Source organism: Nanorana parkeri, unplaced genomic scaffold (assembly GCF_000935625.1).
Source record: "Nanorana parkeri isolate BGI_ZX_2015 unplaced genomic scaffold, ASM93562v1 scaffold2979, whole genome shotgun sequence".
Classification (NCBI taxonomy): Eukaryota; Metazoa; Chordata; class Amphibia; order Anura; family Dicroglossidae; genus Nanorana; species Nanorana parkeri.
Window position 1 is genome coordinate 55,789 of NW_017309247.1, and position 22,993 is coordinate 78,781.

At 47.8% G+C, this 22,993-nt stretch overlaps 1 protein-coding gene across 1 annotated transcript in view; it reads left to right on the plus strand.

The window, feature by feature from the left end:
- Positions 1 to 7,072: 7,072 nt before the first annotated feature.
- LOC108802608 (solute carrier organic anion transporter family member 2B1-like) overlaps positions 7,073 to 22,993 on the plus strand; it is a gene marked incomplete at its 3' end in the record, with an annotated part of 21,145 nt that continues 5,224 nt past the window's right edge. Inside the window, exons 1-6 of the mRNA XM_018574464.1 lie at positions 7,073 to 7,174; positions 12,862 to 12,999; positions 13,148 to 13,310; positions 14,850 to 15,071; positions 18,095 to 18,193; positions 20,116 to 20,246. Coding sequence (XP_018429966.1) covers positions 7,091 to 7,174; positions 12,862 to 12,999; positions 13,148 to 13,310; positions 14,850 to 15,071; positions 18,095 to 18,193; positions 20,116 to 20,246 — 837 coding nt within the window. The remainder of the gene's footprint in view (positions 7,175 to 12,861; positions 13,000 to 13,147; positions 13,311 to 14,849; positions 15,072 to 18,094; positions 18,194 to 20,115; positions 20,247 to 22,993) is intronic.

Below are 22,993 nucleotides of genomic sequence, written 5' to 3' on the forward strand. Positions count from 1 at the left end.
TCAGTGAGAATGGATGGAAGCCAGCAGAGTGACACTCACATTGGTTTCCTGTATCTTGAAGGGGCTCCAGAACTGAGAAGACCTGATTCAGTTTTGCTAAGGAATTGTGTGTGTCCTGACCTCGTTATGAATTCTCTTGTCCCATTTTACATAATAATAGATCCGGATTATTTGTCACCCTTTGGATTGTCTGTGGAGAATGTGCAGACCTGAGGGTGAAACGCCTCACCAACCCCAAGGGATATAGGAATCTGTCAGAGGATCTAGCAAACTCTGTAATATCGCCAGCTCTGTGGAGGTCACCAGCGCCATGTTAAGTGGTGGATCGTCCATTAGATGTTCTACCAAACTGCAATGTCATCCCCTTATGTGGAGGTCACCAGCGCCATCTTTAGTGGTGGATCGTCCATTAGATGTTCTACCAAACTGCAATGTCATCCCCTTATGTGGAGGTCACCAGCGCCATCATTAGTGGCGGATCATCCATTAGATGTTCTACCAGACTGCAATGTCATCCCCTTATGTGGAGGTCACCAGCGCCATCTTTAGCGGTGGATCATCCATTAGATGTTCTACCAAACTGCAATGTCATCCCCTTATGTGGAGGTCACCAGCGCCATCTTTAGCGGTGGATCATCCATTAGATGTTCTACCAAACTGCAATGTCATCCCCTTATGTGGAGGTCACCAGCGCCATCTTTAGCGGTGGATCATCCATTAGATGTTCTACCAAACTGCAATGTCATCCCCTTATGTGGAGGTCACCAGCGCCATCTTTAGCGGTGGATCATCCATTAGATGTTCTACCAAACTGCAATGTCACCCCCGTCAGTGGAGGTCACCAGCACCATCACCCTGCTCTTTGGTTGTCACAAGAACCAACTGTGGTGTTGAATCATCAGTTAGATGTTCTACAAAATTCCAATATCACCCGCACTCTGAATTTCACCAGCACGGGCTGTGGTGTTGGATCATCTCCTGGTTTAGCAAACTCTAGAATATCACCTTGCTCTGTGGATGTCACCAGCTCAGGCTGTGGTGTTGTAGGTCGGTTCCTCCGTATCCAATGACTTTGACCACACAGCCAGCTGTGGTGACTCTACTCACAGATCTGAGGTGTGTAGTAACTCAGGCTGGTGTGGTTGTGTAACTGGAGCCCTTGAGTAGTATTTATTGATGGAGTTGTATAACCTCCAGCCTATAAGTCAGAGTGTTCTCCGTAGCCTGGAGTTATGACCTCTGGTTGGCTGGGGGTGTGAATGCTGCCGTTCTGGTTTATTGTGTGTTTAAAGGTTATTGAGCCTCTTAGAAAACTAACAAGCGTGCACAAGTTACCTTCAGTCAGCCAGCAGACAGTAGTGGTGTACTGTCCTCACCTGGGCGCCTGTCTGAGGAAGCTGTTGAGGTAATATTTGCCTGAATAACATTATTATCTAAACTTTAAGTTCTGATCTTTGCACTGGTTGGAATATCCGGGATATAAAGGGCTTGCGTGTGAAGAGTAAGATACATTTTGTTTAGAGCATATTTAAACCTAAGATACAAAATGTTGTATATGGCAGCTTACTAGTCATTGGATGTGGGGGCTGCATTAGTTTTATTTGTTTTTGTCCTTAATTTTCACCTGGTGATCCTGCCAGTAGCACACTCCCTATCCTAAGGTGACAACGCTCATGCACTGTACTGTATCTTAGAAGGAGCAGTGTTGTCGCCCTAGGAAGAGACTAGAGAACACCTCCACCCTTCCTCTTCTGCATCAGAGAGAGAGAGGGAACTGGGAACAATGCTAACTGATTGGAGTGCAGAACAGGCAGAGAACACAGGAAGATATCTGGCGGCATGAACAGGTATGTGTATTTAACAGACCTTAGTGGAGCAAATCAGAGAAGTTCATTGTTGAGGTTTACATACTTTACCCATGCATGGTAAACTGGGTGCAGATGTCTTCATGGAGGTGAAAGGACCTTCTGGAGCATCTCATGACGGCTTTTGGCCAATATTCTGCCCTGCTCAGGACCGGTCCAATTGCTGAGTCAGAGTGGTAAGGCGACCAGAGGAACAATCTCACTAACTTTCCTAAACCCTCTGGCCACGTTGTCTCCTGAGATCGGTCGTTTGGGGCTGTCGGGGGGCCACCATGTGGACATTGGGTCATCTTTGTTCAAGAATTTATCTTAAGACTATGGGCAGCCGATGGGCTCATTCTGAGTGTTCTGAACTTCCCGAATAGCTAGTCGGCATTCCCTACATTGGTGGTGGTGACAATTTACCCCTGTAGATGAACGCAGACGTCATTCAGATAGATGAACGCAGGAGAGGAACGTGCAGAATGCATTCACAGGAATGGCTTTGTTGGGGTTCTCAACATAGTCAGGCTGATAAAAGATGATGTCCATCGAAGTTCAACCAAGATGCAGCTTGACCCTCATCTGAGGTGCCCTTTGGGGTCATGAACTTAAAGGGTATGTAAACCCTCACAATGAACTTCTCGTAAAACACTCAAAGGGAGGACCGTCGTTCCTTAGCCCTGAAACTGCCCATTACTATGGATTGGGGTCCCGGCTGGATAGAGCTCTCCCCCGCTCCCTGCATGTCAAAGGCAATGAAACCGGCTGCACTTCGATGATGTCAGCTTAAATTAACTTTATTATTGTGGATAAAGATTACAGAAGGTCCGCCTCAACACTACCCACACTGATGCGTTTCACCCAAGCAGGGCTTGGTTGTAAAGAACAAGGACTGGGCAGACTTCCCGTATTCCTTGTCCAGAACAATGAAGTTCATTGAAGGTGATGTCATCGATGTTTATTTGCTACTTAGCTTATCATATTTGCATCTTATTGGTCTGTCAAAAAGCATCCAAAGCATTTTGTTATATCTATTCAATAAGGGAAGAAAGATACCTGTTGAACCTGCTAGAAATCCAGTTTGCATGTCCTCTGCAATGATGTCCCACACAGACTTCTGAGTCCACCTCTATGCACTACAGAACTCCACCCCGCCACACCAACTACAACACTGCTCCTGCACAGATACAGTACAGTGAGTGAGCATTGTCCCCTAGGACAGGAAGTGTGTTACTGGCAGGATCACATTATACAGCCACCTGTACCTACTGATCATCCTAATATGTCATCCCAATCACTATCCAGATCCTGCCGCCTTCACCTTCGCAACATCTCCAAAATAAGCCCCTTCCTCACCAATGAGACCGCAAAACTACTCATCCACTCCCTTGTTATCTCTCGTCTAGTCTATTACAACTCCCTCCTCATTGGCCGACCTCTACACAGGCTCCTCCCCCCTTCAGTCCATCATGAATACTGCTGCTAGACTCATTCACTTAACCAACCGCTCAGTGTCTGCAACCCCCCTCTGCCAATCCCTGCACTGTCATCCATCCCCCACCCCCCTCTGCCAATTCCTACACTGGCTTCCAATAGCCCAGAGGATAAAATTCAAATTATTAACAATCACTTACAAAGCCGTCCACAACTCTGCCCCCGGATATATCTCCAACCTTCCCCTCCATGGTATTGTATAGGGTGATCACATGATGCTGTTGGTAGAGCCCCGGTGCTGTTGGTGGTGTATGATGGCCGTTCTGAGACCTGAAGTCTCTTACATACCTCTTCTGTACGTACGTTCAAATTTAGGAGGAGCTGAGCTGTTATAACCAAGCATGAGTGTGGTGGGCCCTATATCTAGAAGTGTGTACCACACCCTCTGACACTATAGAAACTAGTAGGTAACAAGACGTGTGGGGCTTTGAAGGTACCGTGAGCAGCAGCAAAACGTCGTCTTAAGCTAAAATTCCAATTTTAATTGTGCAGATTAAAAGAATATATTTTATATATAAAGATTAAAACCGACATCAACTCCATCACATGGGTTGGCACATCTCCCATAAACCCACTCAGAGCTATGCAATTAACAGATAGGTATTGAGTGAGCTTCACTTTCACAACAGAGATATTCCAAGCCGGTTGATTGGTTGATTGCCTTGTAGACGGTGCTATGGTGGGTTTAAGGCCTTGTTCACACCAAATGCAGAGCAGATCCGGTCAGGTTTCTGCACACGCAGTGCAGTGGGTCGTGCCGCGTTTTTGATGTGTTTTTGCCGCGTTTTTGATGCGTTCCGGGCCGTTTTTGGTAAAAAAAAAATATATATATATATTTTTTTTTTTAAAGTTTAACATGGGCTTTCAGGCACTTGCATGCGTTGTTGATGCGTTTTTGCATTTTGCATGCGTTTTTGATGCGTTCCAGATCAGGTAAAATAGGGCTTGCCGCAGTTTTTTCAGCTGCTCTGGATCTGCTCTGGATCTGCACTCTGCAATGTGAACTGGAGCTCAAAACACCATAGGAATACATTGGATGCAGTTTTGATCCGGTCTGCACCTGCTCTGCTCTGGATCTGCTCCGCGATTGGTGTGAACAAGCCCTAATTCTCAACGCTTTTCACCTTGAAGGCTTCTTCAGGAGAATAGAGATGTTCACCACTAACAAAGCACGGACAGAGGAGCCAGCAATGGGATGGGTATCCCCCAAATGGGGGGACCACCGGAGCGAGCAACGTCCAGAGCACCATCGACCAAGGAGCCCTTGCACAAATCTTCTTTCCTGGATCCAAACGCGTGTGTCCCCACAGGAGTGCGTATGTCTCCAGGAGACATACGCGTTTGGAGCCAGGAAAGAAGATTGGGGCTATGCCTATTTCTTTGTCTGGCTCCTCTCTTTATTCTCCTGAAGAAGCCTTCAAGGTGAAAAGCACCATAGCACCATCTATAGTGCACCTTGAAGGCTTCTTCAGGAGAATAAAGAGAGGAGCCAGACAAAGGAATAGGCATCCTCCAAGTGGGGGACCACCAGAGGGAGCAACGTCCAGGACCAGCAATCAAGGAGCTCTTGCACAAATCTTTTTTCCCGGCTACTGGAGACACACGCACTTGTGTGGGGACACACGTGTTTGGATCCAGGAAAGAAGATTTGTGCAAGAGCTCCTTGGTTGCTGGTGCCCTGGGCGTTGCTCCCTCCAGGGGGTCCCCCATTTGGAGTATGCCTATTTCTTTGTCTGGCTCCTCTCTCTATTCTCCTGAAGAAGCTTTCAAGGCGAAAAGCGTTGAGTATTAAACCCACCATAGCACCATCTACAGTGCACCTTGAAGGCAAAGGAATAGGCATCGCCCCAATCTTCTTTCCTGGCTCCTAGTTTCTATAATGTATTGCCGAGAGCGTGCACTTCAGAAGAGCTCTGACACATGACGGAGCGCTGTATTCACTCTGCACATAGCTGAGGTATCAGTATTAAGCATTGGACCTTCACTCGCTGTGTTCGGAATGCAGCAAATATGTAATATTATTATAAGGCCAAGGCTGCAAATCCGGTCTTTGCACTCTGACTTCCTTATAATTCTTCTGGGCTTAAAGTGCAGCTCCACCCCAGAGTGATAGTTTAGTTATAGGCAGAGTGCGGTGGGCGTGGACTCAGCTCCTTGTGGAGGAATTGTTTATATGTTTCCTCTGCCCCTTACCTACAGTTATGGCGTCAAACAAACGATGTATTGTGTCAGTGTTCTCCACAATCCCTGACTGAGCAAAGTCCTCCTATGTGTCTTCACCAGTGAAAACCCCCGACCGTAATTCTCACCTCTGTTCCTGCAAACCAGAGACTTGTGTGCACCCATCAACCTCTGTGCTCCTCCTGCTGCATTTGTATATTATGAAGACCAGGAGCCCAGCACAGGGATGGCGGGAGCCCCTCATAATGGGACAGCGGGTGTACAGACCCGGGAACTCAGCACAGGGATGGTGGGGGCCCCTCATAATGGGACAGCGGGTGTACAGACCCGGGAACTCAGCAAGGGCTGGATACTTCATTGTTTGGCATTATGACAGCTGTGTTTAGGTTCTGATTCTGGAGAGGAGAGTTAATGACTCGATTTGGCAGCAACAACGTAAACATGTATTGAGCGGCTTTGAATGGCGTATACATTACATATCATGTGACCTTAATGGGAAACCGTTGCTCGCTTTCATATTTTCAGCCAAGACTCTGAAATTTGCTTTTGTAGCTCATATACGTGATGAAGAAATGCATCACCTCCATGTATCTATATCATTGCCATACCTCCCTTTCAGCACAAAGTATGTAAGCAAAGGACCCCCAAACATGAACAGTTACACAGACCAAGAAGACCCAATGTGCAAAAAAAAAAAGAGAACCTGTCCTAGACCATTCAGATCAACAAACAGCTTCCCATAAGATCCGTTGTGCATCTAACATATTTTATGCATATTACTTCACTTGCTAGAAAATCTGACTTCTCCAGGAAGGGTCAATTCTGTAGCACAGCCCCCCGCCTCTTCCCTCAACACCATACATAACCTTTTATATACAGTAGCCTTCCCTATAATGAGGCAGCATGATGGTTGTTGCCTCAGTTGGCATCTCATAGGGTCTTGTGGGCATACCTGCCGCCCCCTTTCTGGCCAGGTTGCTAAGAGCTCTTAGCAATCTGTTATGCTCTGGCCGGCCTCTCACCCAGATCACTGACGTCATTGGTCGTCAGCAGCTGAGCGGGATGCTCTGGCTGCCGTTCCACACAGATCACTGACGTCATTGGTTGTCAGCAGCTGAGCGGGATGCTCTGGCTGCCGTCCCACACAGATCACTGACGTCATTGGTTGTCAGCAGCTGAGCGGGATGCTCTGGCTGCCGTCCCATCGAGCTCCTGGCGACCAGTGATGTCAGTCAGCTTGGTGGGACGCCCTGAACCACGTGCCAGCCCCCACTGCTCCCGGCACATCCACCATGAGCCACCCACAGAATGTACATAAAGAGCCACCCCCCTTTCTTCCCACCCCAGAGATGTCCAGGGACACCCCATGTGCAGCTTTCATTCTAATAACCCCTGGTGAGTGCCATGGAGGTCCTTGTTCAGCCACTTCCTTCCTTGAGATGTACAAAGTCTCAGAACCTTGACTGGTGATTGATGGGATTGGCCTCCGCCCAGAACACAAATATTGAGCGGCCTTTCACAATTCTCAACTTTCTGTTTCTTTGCAGGATACAACTATAAGCTGGAAGATGACGGCAGCCAGACATAACAACTGCGCTGATCCCCAAACAAAGAATGGCGCGTCCTGTCGGAATCCGTTCAACAACATCAAGGTAACGCGGCCAGAGCAGGGCAAAGTGTCCTCGTATGATAAGCCGCTACCAAGGTTCAATTTATGTCCCCGGACAGCTCACAGTTGTACAATCGCTATTATTTGGCATGTGGCTTTTTATTTTATTTATTAACTATTATCCAAATACTGCTGGAGGTTTTTCTCCTGGATCAGCATATTTCATGAAGCATTGTATTGTCTCCATCTTAAAGGCCAACTAAATTCGGGCTCCGGGAGGTGTTCAATAAAACAGCTCTGGCTGCAGTTCTCACCTCCTCTCCCACGTGTCCAGTGCAGTCATTACTTTTCTCCGCTAGATGTCCTCCGTTATCTGGGTTGAGTGATGGCCAGCATCATTCTGATGACATCCCATTAGGGCAGCATGTCATGGACCCGCCCCCGAGGAAGCAGCACCATGGCACCTTTTACTGACATACATTGATTCAAAGAGTGGTGCTGATTTCATGGTCTCTCTGCATCATTGAGGGCTGCCCACTGCTGGTAAAGATCCAAAGTGGAAGAAGAGTCTGAACATCACATGACTGGCTTGATGGTATCTGGAAAAGGGGCAAGGAAGGGCGGTTGCACTGGAGGGCATGAGGGTTGAGGCACAATAATGTAGATTATGGAAAACCTATTTCTGAGTTTACTCATCCTCTAACAAAGACAGGTCTGTGCGCCCCTCTCCATTCCATTGTCACCACCACCATTTTCCCAGCAGCTGATGTCTTCATTTTTTTGGTCATTGGTTGCCCTAACTCTCACCCTCTTCCTCTACCCCTAATTCTTTACCCTCTTACTTTAGCCCTTGCCCTTCTAACCCTCGCTCCTTTACTCTAATCCTAACTCTAACCCTAACCCTTGCCCTCTTACTTTATCTCTAACCCCCATCCTCTTGTTCTAACCCTACCCTCTAACCCTAATTCTTCACCTTCTCACTCTAACCTTAACTCTATCCCTTGTCCTCTTCCTCTAACCCTAATTCTTTACCCTCTTACGCTAGCCCTTGCCCTTCTACTCTAGCCCTAAACCTTGCCCTCTTGGTCTATCCCTACTCTAACCCCATCCTCTTGCTCTAACCCTAACTTTAAACCTAACCTTTTTATTCTAACCCTAATCCTTCACCTTCTAACTCTACCCTTAACTCTATTCCTTGTCCTCTTACTCTAGCCCTAACCCGAACTCAAACCCTACCCTTACCTTCTTACTCTATCTCTAACTCTCACTCTCACTCTCTTACTCTAACATTAAAGGAGAACTATGAGGGGGGGGGGGAGGGGCTTTTCACTCATCCTCATAGTTCTAGCCGACCTGTGACAATGAAACTGTCACAGGTCGGCTCAGGAAATCGGGAAGTGAGCGAACACATACCGGCGCTCGCTCACTTCTCGATCCTGTCACGGCAGAGAGACGTGACAGGGGAGGGACTGGATTCCCCCCTCCCCTCCCCGATCCTCCAGCGCTTGATGTTTCAATGAGAAACAAAAAGTGTGTAAAAGAAGATAACTGCTACTGTGCCTTCTCTTTAGCTGACCCATAGAGCTCTGGGAACCCAGTGTCCATTATCAAACGTCTATTTGTAAAGCAAAGATTGTATATTCTAAAAACACCTATACATAAAAAAACAATTAAAATAAGATTCTCTTCAGAACCATTTTAGCTCTTCTTTAAGGACTTTAGCAGGTGACATCATGGACGGTTGTCAGCCACACACTCAGGTTGAGGACCTTTGAAGGGGTTTAGTCCTAAATTTGACCCTGATATCAGTGTATCACTGCAGGAACTTTAGTTTCTCTTACCATGCATTCTTCCAATCTTCAGGAGTCTATGTTGGGGTGGGGCCCAGGCATTGTCTGCTGCTCTGTAGTACATCCTCTTTAAGGTTTTGCATGGTGGATGCTTTGAGATTGATTTCTGTTTATTGGGGCACCTACCCTTACGTGCTTACTCTAACGCTAACTCTAACCTAACCCTAACTCTAACCCTTACCCTAAGTCTAACACTAACCCCTAACGCCAACCCTATCTCTAACTCTAACCTTAACTCTAACCTTAACCCCTAACGCTAACTCTACCTCTAGCCCTAACTCTATCTGTAACTCTAGCTCTAACTCTATCTCTAACCTTGACCCTAACTCTATCTGTAACTCTAGCCCTAACTCTATCTGTAACTCTAGCTCTAACTCTATCTCTAACCTTGACCCTAACTCTATCTGTAACTCTAGCCCTAACTCTATCTGTAACTCTAGCTCTAACTCTATCTCTAACCTTGACCCTAACTCTATCTGTAACTTTAGCCCTAACTCTACTCGTAACTCAACCCCTAACTCTACCTCTAACCCTAACTCTAGCCCTAACTCTACCTCTAGCCCTAACTCTACCTCTAGCCCTAACTCTACCTCTAGCCCTAACTCTACCTCTAACCCTAACTCTATCTCTAACCTTGACCCTAACTCTATCTCTAACTCTATCTCTTACTCTAGCCCTAACTCTATCTCTTACTCTAGCCCTAACTCTATCTCTTACTCTAGCCCTAACTCTATCTCTTACTCTATCTGTAACTCTAGCCCTAACTCTATCTGTAACTCTAACCCTAACTCTATCTCTTACTCTAGCCCTAACTCTATCTCTTACTCTATCTGTAACTCTAGCCCTAACTCTATCTGTAACTCTAACCCTAACTCTATCTGTAACTCTAGCCCTTACTCTATCTCTATCTCTAACTCTAACCCTACCTCTAACCCTAACTCTATCTCTAACTCTAACCCTAACTGTGGACTTCCTGCCAGCCTGGCCCGGTCTGGCCATTCCCCTCTGATCCCTTTGATATAAAAGCTAACTGCTGAGTTTTCTTTTTCTAGTTTCTCCGCCATTCTCTGTAAATGCTACAAAATGTATCTGGTAGAAATCCCAGGACACCGTCAGCTTGAGGAACACTCTAACCCCCTACCAAGCACCCGATTGCACTATAGTCATAATAGAGAAGATCGCACATGCTCCCTAATCTAATGTTTGGCTGAACTTTGAGGCCTCTTCACTATGTCTGCACGCTTTAGGTGTTTTATTCCGTTATATGATTGCGGATGTCGATGGAGGACAAGAAGGTAACTTACATATCAGGTGAAATGTTACACAATCTCATATGTAACATATAGCGTGCAAGAGGGAGAAAAACATACTGACAATAACAGCTAATTCCTGCAGATATGCGCACAGACCTCCCGGGTCTGACAGGTAGTCTTTGAGCTCCTTCACATACCAGCCAGTCACCCAGTCAGCTGTGAACATTGGTTATATTTCTCTATACAGAGCAAACTATACAAAGAATGCTGCACTGCTGGTCCTGCCAGTCCAGGTGAGGCGGGCAGCTTGTTATTCAATCATGAACTGGTAGTCTTTGTCAGTATGTGTTTTTTTCCTCTAACACACTACAGTATATGTTACATGTGACATTGTGTAACATTTTACGTGGTATGTATGTAACCCATTTTTGTATCTATTGTTCCACATCCTGCTGCTCAGGGGCGTGACTACAGATCATGGGGGCCCCATAGCAAAGTTTTGGTGGGCTTCCCCCATAAACTTTCCTATGGCCATTGATCTCAACATGAAGTATATACATATCAAATCAAGGTAGCAGGAGAGCTGTTAGTATAGAGCATAGCCAGGGCACTACTAGGGACCAGAGCTGTGGACAGAATCCGGGGTCAGGTGTGGGGGGGGGGGGGGGGTAACAGTGCAGTGAATTAACTTTTAGCATTTAATTTAACATGTCGTTTTTCTGCTACTTGCTGCAATAAAAAGGGAAAAAGCAGAAGTTGCAATACAAATGACCATCACAATATGTTATATAATTCTTGATCGTGCTTGATCAGCTTCTACCCGGGCCACAGCAGCTGGGGAATGACAGCTCAGAAACTGGAAGTGATGAAATAGTCATCACTTCCGGGGTATTCACCAGAGGGTAGATCAGTGATCAACTCTACTCACTGACACCCAACTTGGCTGTTCTGGGCTTTCAGGAGGAGCAGTGGAGCCCTGGATACATGATGGGGGTAGTTGGGTCAGGGGCGGTCAACACCTTCCAGCCTGTGTGGTGGCTTTGTGGCTTTACTGCCGCCCAAACCACTTCCATTGGAAAGCCGACAGTTGGCTGAAGAAGGACTAACAGACTCCCAGCTGCTAAAGAAAATGAGAGTCAGTTTACAGCAGTGGCTCGCAAACCTTTCCAAGGCCGGGACCCCTTGGTAACATTTGCCAAGTTGTGGTGACCCCCAACGGAGCGCTGGACTCCAGAATTAATAAGGCGCTGGACTCCAGAATTAGTAAGGTGCCGGACTTGGGACTAAAAATAGAAGCACACTCACATGAATACAAGCCCTCCTCAGCCCCTGCTACCTGCTTGCCTGCTCTGTCTCCATGCAGCCTTCTCAGCCCCAGCACTGCTTAGATGCCCCCGCCTCCTGCAGAGCTCACATTGTATGGGAGGCAGGAGGAGAGCAGTGGCTGTGAATAGAAAAGCCCCGCTGTACACACTGCCCGGCCACTAGATGTCGCTGCAGCAGCCAGGGAGTGTGCATAGTGGCACTTTTATATTCACAGCCTCTGCTGTCCTCCCGCTGACTGACACTGCTGCGCTAGGAGGAGGCTGAGGAGCCTCTCACCTAGCGCAGCAGAAGTGGATGCTCTGACCCCCTCAACAGTGAGTTGTGACCCACTTTTGGGTCGCAACCCACAGGTTTAAAGCTTCCACAGACATAGTATTTATAATAAGGGCCAAATACAGGCTGACCATATCTTCATCATCAAAGCCAATTGCTGAACCTCAACGGTTGACTGTATTGTATAAATGGATCTTGTGTATAGTTATCAAGCAGCAGCAAATGTTAATATTCATTATATTGTAATATAATGTTGAATTCATTCCATATATAATGCGCACGGTTCAGTGAATTCTCAACAAGCCATTTTTTTAATCCAATGTCGTTTCTTCCCGAGGTAGACTGACGCACGTAGTCCAACTTAACTTCAATGCTTCCCCCTATGGTACATAGTAAAAGTTCAGAGTTGAGTTCAAGTGCTCTTCGTGCAGAGTCTACACCTCACGTGGTATCACTCCATCAGATAAAAGCCTCAACATTTCCCTGCAAGGTGTGTGAGTCTCAGAACAAAACAATCTTTGAAAACCACCGCTCGTACAATGTATCTGCTGTTAATTATTTACACAAAGTTCACCCAGGTTGGGAATTGACATCAAGATGTCATCATCTCCCACAAATCTGATTCTCAGCAGCCAAAGTTTCATATAGAGCCAACGTAGTATCTTTCAAACCTTCATACTGGTATGCCAAGATCTACCAGTCAAACAAATAGCTATTTCCTTGGGGTTAAGTAATCAATCAGCTTCAACCAGTTTCTCCAAACTCAGCTAGCTACTTCAGGAAGGATCCAGTAAACGTTTCACATGAGTGATCATACTCGTGCAATGGGGGTAGACAATGAAGCCATATACCCAAGGTACTCTTTTTTAGGGCATATCTGCAGGTAAATGAAATGAACTTTCTGATCTCTGTTGGCTGGATCGCATTGTAGCTCAGTACGTGCTCTCCCCTCTAGCCGGGGCCTTCTCTTCTGCACAGAGATTCTAAAGCTGGAACATAATTGTTGTTTTGTCGTGTTTTGATGCCAGGTCTTTGTGGTTTGCCATGGGCTTCTTCAGCTGTCACAGCTCCTCCTGACCGGCTACCTGAGAAGCACCATATCGACTATTGAGAAACGCTTTGGCTTCTCCAGTCAGACATCAGGGATTCTGTCATCCTTCAATGAGGTAATCAGAAGAAAAAAAAATGATAAAAAAAAGAATTCCAAAGAGAATTGTCTATGGACAGCAAAATGTAAAACTAATGAGGCTGTTCAATTCAATTTTACATCGACTGAGTAGCACCAATGAGCCTTTTAATGTCTTCATGTTTCAGATCGGAAATACAATTCTCATTGTGTTTGTCAGCTACTTTGGCAGTCGGGTGCACCGGCCTCGCTTCATTGCCTTTGGTGCTCTGGTGGTCTGCATTGCTGGATTCATCATGTGTCTACCTCACTTTCTAATGGGACAGTATGAGTATGACAAGTCCCATGCCAGTAAGTGTCCTTGTGTTCTCAGCAGTCCTAACACATCGGCGTTCAACTAACATTCAAAAATAAAAGGTTGCTCAGTGTGAGGCCTGGCTTTGAAGATATAGTTGTATATTCCCAGTGCTTGTGGAATTTTGTCCCCAGGAAAGAAAGTATATCAACCACCAGCACCAACATTTGCTGTACCACCAGCAGCAACAATACATCCACCTCTAGTACCAACATTTCATCCATCACCTGCACCAATGTTTCATCCACCAACATCACCAACAATACATCACCAACATCGCCAACATTACATCCACCATCAACATTTCATCCACCAACATCACCAACATCACCAACATTACATCACCAACATCGCCAACATTACATCCACCATCAGCATCAACATTACATCCACGATCAACATTTCATCCATCAACATCACCAACATTGCCAACATTACATTCACCATCAGCATTTCATCCATCAACATCACCAACATTACATCACCAACATCGCCAACATTACATTCATCATCAGCATTTCATCCATCACCTGCACCAACTTTTCATCCACCAACATCGCCATTGCTACATCACCAACATCGCCAACATTACATCCACCATCAGCATTAACATTACATCCACCATCAACATTTCATCCATCAACATCACCAACATTACATCACCAACATCGCCAACATTACATCCACCAACATCGCCATCATTACATCCACCAACATCGCCAACATTACATCCACCAACATCGCCAACATTACATCCACCATTAGCATCAACATTTCATCCACTACCTGCACCAATATTAAATCCACTGGACAGCATCAAAATACATCTACCATCAGCAACAACATTTCACCCACCATTAGCATCAACATTAAATCTACCACAAGCATTAACATTACACCCACCACCCGCACCAACAATACGCTCGCCACCCGCGCCAACATTACGCCCACCAGCAGCACCTTTATTTCATGTTGGTTGTCTGAGTGGTCAGCAGGGACGACCAGGGGCTTTGTGATACCATGTATAGATTAAGCTCAGCATAATAGTGTATTCCGCTACATTTCACTTTGCACTGTCAGATCTTTAGAGAGAGAGAGGTCGGGGTAATCAGTGTAGTGATGATTTCTAGTAGTCCACAAAGTAGGTAGGTTGAGAAGCAGTGGCAGAGTCTGCACAATCACAGGCTTTGATAGATATTCCCCAGCCATATGGGCACTGGGTGGGGGTATCTCAGCAGTACCTAGGTTACTTTAAATACAGTCTGGCAAGTAAAAAATATCATGGAATAATATTTTATCCCTTTTGCTGTTTGGCCACTACATCAAAAGGGATGTACACAGCCCAAGAAACTTCGAATACGGACTCATGGCTGGCAGAACCTCAAGTGCATTCACTACTGCCCATGCTGCCAGTTTCTGCTGTCTGGGGCAACAGAGGTTTCTGGTTCGCCTCTAGATAGGACCAGATGGTTGGTCCATGTGGGTCAGGGTGCTGATGGAGTCATTGAATCTCATATATCTTTCCTTCTTATTAGGTGTCTACAGCAACACAACTGATGTGTGCCAGCCCAGCAAATCCGGTCTGGGGGACAGCAACGACCAATGTGTCAAAAAAATGGGCACAGAGAACAATGACGTTCTGTCCATCCTCTTCATTGGCCAGATCCTGCTTGGTATAGGTGGAGTGCCCATTCAGCCATTTGGAATATCGTATATTGATGATTACGCCAGTAAGAGAAATTCTCCTTTATACATAGGTAAGATGAGTGGTGAAGGAGGGAAAATGAGGCTAGTGCAGGCCTCCTCAAACTTTTTCTGCTATGCCCCCCATTTAGTAGCAGTTGAAATGTCGTCCCTCCCCCACCCTACCAGTGCCACATTTACCTTTTGTAGGGTCCAGACACCCATCGCTACATCTAAATCCTAACAAAAGCACCATGTTCAAATCGTTAGGCATTGGCCATAACAACGGGTATCTGGATCACATAAAAGGTAAGGGCACTGCTGGTGGGATGGGGCATCACATGTGTCTCACTCATGATGCTGCTGTTGGTAGAGTTGCCAACCAGTCCAGGATCACTTTGGGAACACATTCAGAGTGATTTCATAGGGTGCTGGTCAAGAGATGCTTCATCATCCACTTGATCGCAGCACTAAAGGAATGAAAAATTTCCACGGCATAAACCAAAGATGGCTGCAGCAACCACAATGGGTGAGCCCATGTTCTAACCCACTGGGAACACACAACATTCACCTGTACAGTGATCCTTACCGAAATGTCCCTTGTGGTGGGGGGTGCTCGCAGTGACTGCGGATGGCGCCACAAATATCAGTAGAATTGTAGAAATGTCACCAGCACACCAGAATCATTTTAGAAGAGCAAAAGCTTCATTTATTGAAGTTCTTTGTCATATGAACAAGCGCTTTCAGGACCACATAGGGTCCCTTCATCAGGCTCTAGCATTGACCCAGTCACATTGGTGGCACAATGCCCATTGGATTGTGCTTATCGTGCCATACCAACCATTCACAGCGTGTCAATGGTAAAGCCTGATGAAGGGACCCTATGTGGTCCTGAAAGCGCTTGTTCATATGACAAAGAACTTCAATATATGAATCTTTTGCTATCCTAAAAGGACTGTTGTGCTGGTGACATTTCTACAATTCTCATTCACCTATACAGGTCCCCATGTATGCCTTAGCCATCCCAAGGGGGTGCATCCCCCAGTTTGAGAATCACTGGGTTAAAGGTGTGATTATTGTATGTACATAAGAGAAATCCCTTTTAAGTGAAAGAAAAGGTTAAAAAAAAAGTAGTCAGTGGCCATAAAACACTGCAACTGTGCTAAAGTTACAAAGTGACAGTGATGGGTTGGCACAAACCATCAGCAGAAGTTGGGGGGATAGAGAACTGTATAGGACAGTTGGGGGGATAGAGAACCATAAGGGACAGTTGGGGGGATAGAGAACTGTATAGGACAGTTGGGGGGATAGAGAACCATAAGGGACAGTTGGGGAGATAGAGAACTGTATAGGACAGTTGGGGGAATAGAGTACTGTAAGGGATGGTTTGGGGGGTGGATAGAGAACTGTAACGGACAGTTGGGGGGATAGAGAACTATAATGGACAGGACAATTTGGGGATAGAGAGCTGTAAGGGACAGTTGGGGGATAAAGTATCATAAAGCACAATTGGGGATAGAGAACTGTAAGGGACAGTTGAGGCAAAAGGGGATATAGAAGTATAGAGGACAACTAGGGAATGGGTAGAGACATTTAGGGATAGCTGGGGGAGATAGAGAACTGTCAAGGACATTTGGAGAAGGGGGGATTATTGAAGCATAAGGGACACATGATAGGGGGCTGAGGGTGCTCACAGTGATTCAAGTTGTTAACGGGCCAATACAGGAAACCTTCTGCCACCTCTTAAAGTGTGAGTTTCTCTGGGAGGAGGCCTCTTTTTGCTTTGGTTTTGGGGTTTCATTAAGTGGTGGTGGGCCGGAATATCTGGCAGAATCCTCAGTCGGTCACTTTTATTTTCAGTCCTGATTCCCGTCTCATTTCTCAGCCCACTGACGTCGGTGAACTTTATAAACTCTGTCATCACCTCCTCTTTCTGTGTCTCTCTATGTTGGCTTCCCTCTTGACTCACTGGTGTTTCCTCATTGTAGAGCTAGACGAGAATCTTCCCGAGAAACCCTTAATTTCCTGCTTCCACTTTTATCATTCATGACGATGACCTCACCTAACCCTTTCGTCCTCTTAATAAAATTGTGTTGGTGTCTCGGGAAGTCTTTCCATCGAAGGTCCTGAAATACAAATGAACAGTTCTCTTGAATATCAGCAATTAAAGACTCGGCAGCTTAGATCACGTGGTCTGTAGCTACCTGGAGCATTGTGAGATGTTCGCCGCATTGAGGAGATATTGGAGGGACTGTTACTGTTTAATCAGACAGATGTTGGATGGTGAACAATGAAATAAGAGGATGACCAAAAGACAACTGCCGTGCAGCACCATATATTAGGAAGCATAGGCTGCAGACGTGAGGAGCAAATATGGCTGCCCCATGTATAGGCCTACCCCAGAACATTGCTAGATCAAACTGGACTGTCCCAGTATTTAAACACAGTCAGTAGGTTCTGCGGGCCCAGGACATGTCCCAGAGCCAATCCGGTCAGACCGTATATCAGTAGAAATGCAGGACTCTGATTGGCTCACGTGGTATGATTTATAAAATGCTGATGTCATGCTTTATGCATTCCTTATTTTTCGGGACAGTGGGCAGAGAGGTGCTGCCAAGCACGGGGAATCCATTGCATTCAGCCAAGTCACCTTGGTGGCACAATGCCCATTGGATTGTGCTTATCGTGCCATGCCCGTCAGTCACAGCGTGCAAAAACATGTGACCAGTCCAATCATGTGACCTGACACATCTCTGCCCGCCCGGCCAATAGTGGAAGGCCATCCTTGTGGACTGTGGTGTGGCGGTCAGTAGGGTGTCACCTGGCTGGTAGAAATAGGACTTGTTTCTGATCTTCTTAATAAGAGAGAAATCATATTTATGGAAAAGGAAACAAGCTCAGCCACCAGTGTGACCGCGGTGTCCATCCCCTCTCTTCACACGCATGTGCCAGTTGTGTGATTGACTATCTTAGAACACCATGGGGAGAGGACAATGTGTTTGTACACAATAGTCTAACCTGCCTGAACAATCATTTGTATGTTCATCCATCTGGAGGAATCAGCTGTGTAACATTCCGTATTTGTTCCACATTTCAGGAATTCTCTTTGCTGTGACGGTGATGGGGCCCGGAGTCGCCTTCATCCTGGGGTCAGCCATGCTGCGTTACTACGTTGACATAGACAAGATTCCAGCCAGTGAGTACCATGACCCCCATCACTCCTGTAATCCATCAGCCGGCTTCTGCTTACTTATCCCAGCCGGTTGTAGTGTGTGTCCGTGAGGACCGTGACCTCTGGGCTGTATCTGGCTTCAGGTCTCTGCCAACTTTGCTCACCAACACTGAGCTCCGCTCACACAGGGCACGCCGACACTAAGCTCCGCTCACACAGGGCACGCCGACACTAAGCTCGCTCACACAGGGCACGCCGACACTAAGCTCCGCTCACACAGGGCACGCCGACACTAAGCTCCGCTCACACAGGGCACACCGGCACAGAGCTCCTCTCACACAGGGCACACCGACACAGAGCTCCTCTCACACAGGGCACACCGACACAGAGCTCAGCACACACAGGGCACACCGACACTGAACTCTGCTCACACAGGGCACAACAACACAGAGCTCCTCTCACACAGGGCACACTGACAAAGATCTCCGCTCACACAAGGCACAGCGGCACAGAGCTCCGCTCACACAGGACACACCGACACAGAGCTCCGCTCACACAGGACACACCGGCACTGAGCTCCGCTCACACAGGGCACACCGACACAGAGCTCAGCACACACAGGGCACACCGACACTGAACTCCGCTCACACAGGGCACAACGACACAGAGCTCCTCTCACACAGGACACACCGGCACAGAGCTCCGCTCACACAGGGCACACCGACACAGAGCTCAGCACACACAGGACACACCGACACAGAGCTCCTCTCACACAGTGCACACCGGCACTGAGCTCCTCTCACACATGGCACACCGACACAGAGCTCAGCACACACAGGACACACCGACACAGAGCTCCTCTCACACAGTGCACACCGGCACTGAGCTCCTCTCACACAGGACACACCGACACTGAGCTCCGCTCACACAGGGCACACCGACACAGAGCTCAGCACACACAGGGCACACTGACAAAGATCTCCGCTCACACAAGGCACACCGGCACAGAGCTCCGCTCACACAGGACACACCAACACAGAGCTCCACTCACACAGGGCACACCGGCACTGAGCTCCTCTCACACAGGACACACCGACACTGAGCTCCGCTCACACAGGGCACACCGACACAGAGCTCCGCTCACACAGGGCATACCGGCACAGAGCTCCACTCACACAGGGCACACCGGCACAGAGCTCCGCTCACACAGGGCACACCGACACAGAGCTCCACTCACACAGGGCACACCGGCACAGAGCTCCTCTCACACAGGGCACACCAACACAGAGCTCCACTCACACAGGGCACACCGGCACTGAGCTCCTCTCACACAGGGCACACCGGCACAGAGCTCCACTCACACAGGGCACACCAACACAGAGCTCCACTCACATAGGGCACACCGGCACTGAGCTCCTCTCACACAGGGCACACCGGCACAGAGCTCCTCTCACACAGGGCACACCAACACAGAGCTCCACTCACACAGGGCACACCGGCACTGAGCTCCTCTCACACAGGGCACACCGGCAAAGAGCTCCACTCACAAGAGCTCCACTCACACAGGGCACACCAACACAGAGCTCCGCTCACACAGGGCACACCGGCACTGAGCTCCTCTCACACAGGGCACACCGACACAGAGCTCCGCTCACACAGGACACACCGGCACAGAGCTCCACTCACCAACACAGAGCTCTGCTCACACTGACACAGAGCTCCTCTCACACAGGACACACAGCTCCTCTCACACAGGACACACCGACACAGAGCTCCTCTCACACAGGACACACCGACACAGAGCTCCTCACACAGGACACACAGCTCCTCTCACACAGGACACACCGACACAGAGCTCCTCACACAGGGCACACTGACACAGAGCTCCTCACACAGGACACACCGACACAGAGCTCCGCCAATGACTGTCACCGACCTCTCCACAGGCGAGATCGTGCTGACCCCGCGTGACCCGCGCTGGATCGGAGCCTGGTGGATGGGATTCATTGTGGCGGCCAGTGTCACGGCCATGGCCTCCATCCCGTATTTCTTCTTCCCCAGGGAGATGCCACAAGAGGTGAGACCCGTGTTCAGGTGGTATTGTTTTACATTGGAGGCTGAACTCCCTCGTCCTGTAATCCTCCTCGTCCCACTCCAGCCCGTTTATTCCGAGCAAACGTTACGTCCCTTCTGGTCTGTTAAGTATACAATTCAAAGTGTTTTGTTATATCTGTTATATCCCTGTTGATCCTGCCAGGAATCCAGAGATCATCACTTCCTGTGCTCATTGTTTCCAGTTCTCCCTGAGGACTACAAAACACCTTCATCTATGTTATGGAGATAAAGACAGGGAAATGTGCTCTCTAGGGTGACAACACTGCTCCTCCATAGATAGAGTACTGTGAGTGTCACCTTATGACAGGAAGTGTGTTACTGGCCAGGTGAGAATAAAGGAAACATGAAAACGAATGCAGGCGCCACATCTAAGGACGAGGAGGATACAATGTGACATTTTGGGGTTTGGGATTATTTTTGTTTTTCTGATCTAAACATTACGCAGTCCCCCTTCAACGGTGATGGACCCGCAGCTCCGCTCTCATCACTTCCTCCTGTATTCGGGTTTATGTTATCAGTCTCGTCTGCCACATTGTAACCCTCCAAGGTCATGTGATCAGAAAATATATTGTGTAACAAAGTCTTCCGGCAAAACCGACCATCTGCGGCCCGAAAACATTTGCTGAGTTTGGCGGAACTTTTCCTGCTGACCAGCCAAAAAAAACCACTTTGTAACAGTAAAGGAAATGTATCCGGAATGTTACAAGCACTCACATCGGTCTCTGAACCGGAGGAGCTTACACTCTAATGTCCCCTCCCCCCACAGTCACATAAGTCTCTGTACAGAGGAGCTTACACTCTAATGTCCCCCCACAGTCACATCAGTCTCTGTACAGAGGAGCTTACACTCTAATGTCCCCTCCCCCACAGTCACATCAGTCTCTGTACAGAGGAGCTTACACTCTAATGTCCCCTCCCCCCCCCACAGTCACATCAGTCTCTGTACAGAGGAGCTTACACTCTAATGTCCCCTCCCCCCCACAGTCACATCAGTCTCTGTACAGAGGAGCTTACACTCTAATGTCCCCCCACAGTCACATCAGTCTCTGTACAGAGGAGCTTACACTCTAATGTCCCCCCACAGTCACACACTATTATTATACATGTATAAAGCTCTGACATATACCGCAGTGCTGTACATAGAACACTGAGCCGGTCACATCAGTCTCTCCCCTCCCCCAGAATGGGGTGTTATTAGTATGTGTGACCCGGTTTCCCGGGCTATGTACTATGTTGTGCCCATGCAGTAAACACGAGACGTCCGGGCACATGGTAGTCCATGACAGATGGCTGGGAAGAGGAAGTTGGGTGACAGGCGGATTCCGCACTTCCTCATTTAAAAAAAAAAATAGAAAACAAAGCTGCAATTGATCATTTACAGAACTGAGGTAAAATGAGTTTAAAGTGCAAACTAATCCGTCGTGTCACAATGTCTCTTCCAGAGGCTGACGATGGACACAATGTCTGCAAAATGACCCCCTCCCCCTCTCTACTCCTACTGCCCATGTGATATGCACCTGTGGGGTAAAAGTTTATTTAAAAAAAAACAAGGCCATGGGGTACTCTTCACATATCTACCAGGCTATTCCTAACTGCTGCACTTAACATGGCTGTTTACAGAGTTCAATAACTAAAACTCAGTGACAACCTATCACGGTACCACGCTTGTAGTCACTGAGCTCCTGAGAGCGACCCGGCGACCCCCGGAACAACACAGAGTATGTAGCGTCATATGATTTTGTATTGCTGTGTATGTATTGCTGGGATTTGTAATCCTCTATAGCCGGTCTCCTGGTGGTCTCTCCTCGCTCTCTCTATAGTCTCATTAAATGCGGCGCTAGAGTGTTTGGGTTTCACTTGAACAAAAGGTGGCAAACCCACATCCAATGCTAAGCCTAAGAGCTAAAATGATCATCTCCTGGGCCCCCCGATACTTCTACAGCTCACTCCGAGGGAGCACATAATAGATACGGATGTAACGAGGATGTGTGTTTGCAGCTGGGCTGTAGTCAGCCTGAAGCTTTGTATTCTGGCATCGTTGGGTTCCTCCTAAGCCCACGGACATTGTTTGCTTCTCCCCGTTACTGTTGAACATTCTCCAGTAGATAGACGAAGATACTTTGTATCGTGTTATGGATATTTATTCTGTCCTGGCCAATCACCGAGGGGTTAATGCCAGCGACGTGGGCCAGGGAGGGGGGATAAATAATTAGAGAGACCTTCTAGGAAGGGCTTTTCATTCCAGACTCTGCCTGAGGACTACGTGAGTTCGGGGGTCCTGCCCTTCCTTGCCAGGATGCTACCTGGGGAGGATCTAGCTCCAGGGAGGTCCACTCTTTGCCTCCCACGTCCAGGGGAGGAAGTCAGAGCCAAGAAGAGAGTTTGTTTCTTAGCTGCCTGTGTGGGCCAAAAGTGTCCAAAACTGGTCTGTGAGAGAGGTCTGAGGAGCCTGGTCTGTGGCAGAGGCTGAAGATACTTAAAGGAGAACTATGGGGTCAGTGTTTTTCCCCAAAGTTCTCCTTAGGGTAACGGGAGGACACAAACTAGCGTCCTCCCGTCACCCTAAGCTCAGTATATAGGGAGCTACAGCTCGCGGTATACTGAGACGCCGCAGCCGGAGCGGGTCCCGACTTAGACGTCGGGATCTGCCCAGCTGCGTGAGTGACAGCTGGCTCTGCCTATCTAGAGGCAGAGCCAGCTGTACCCGCC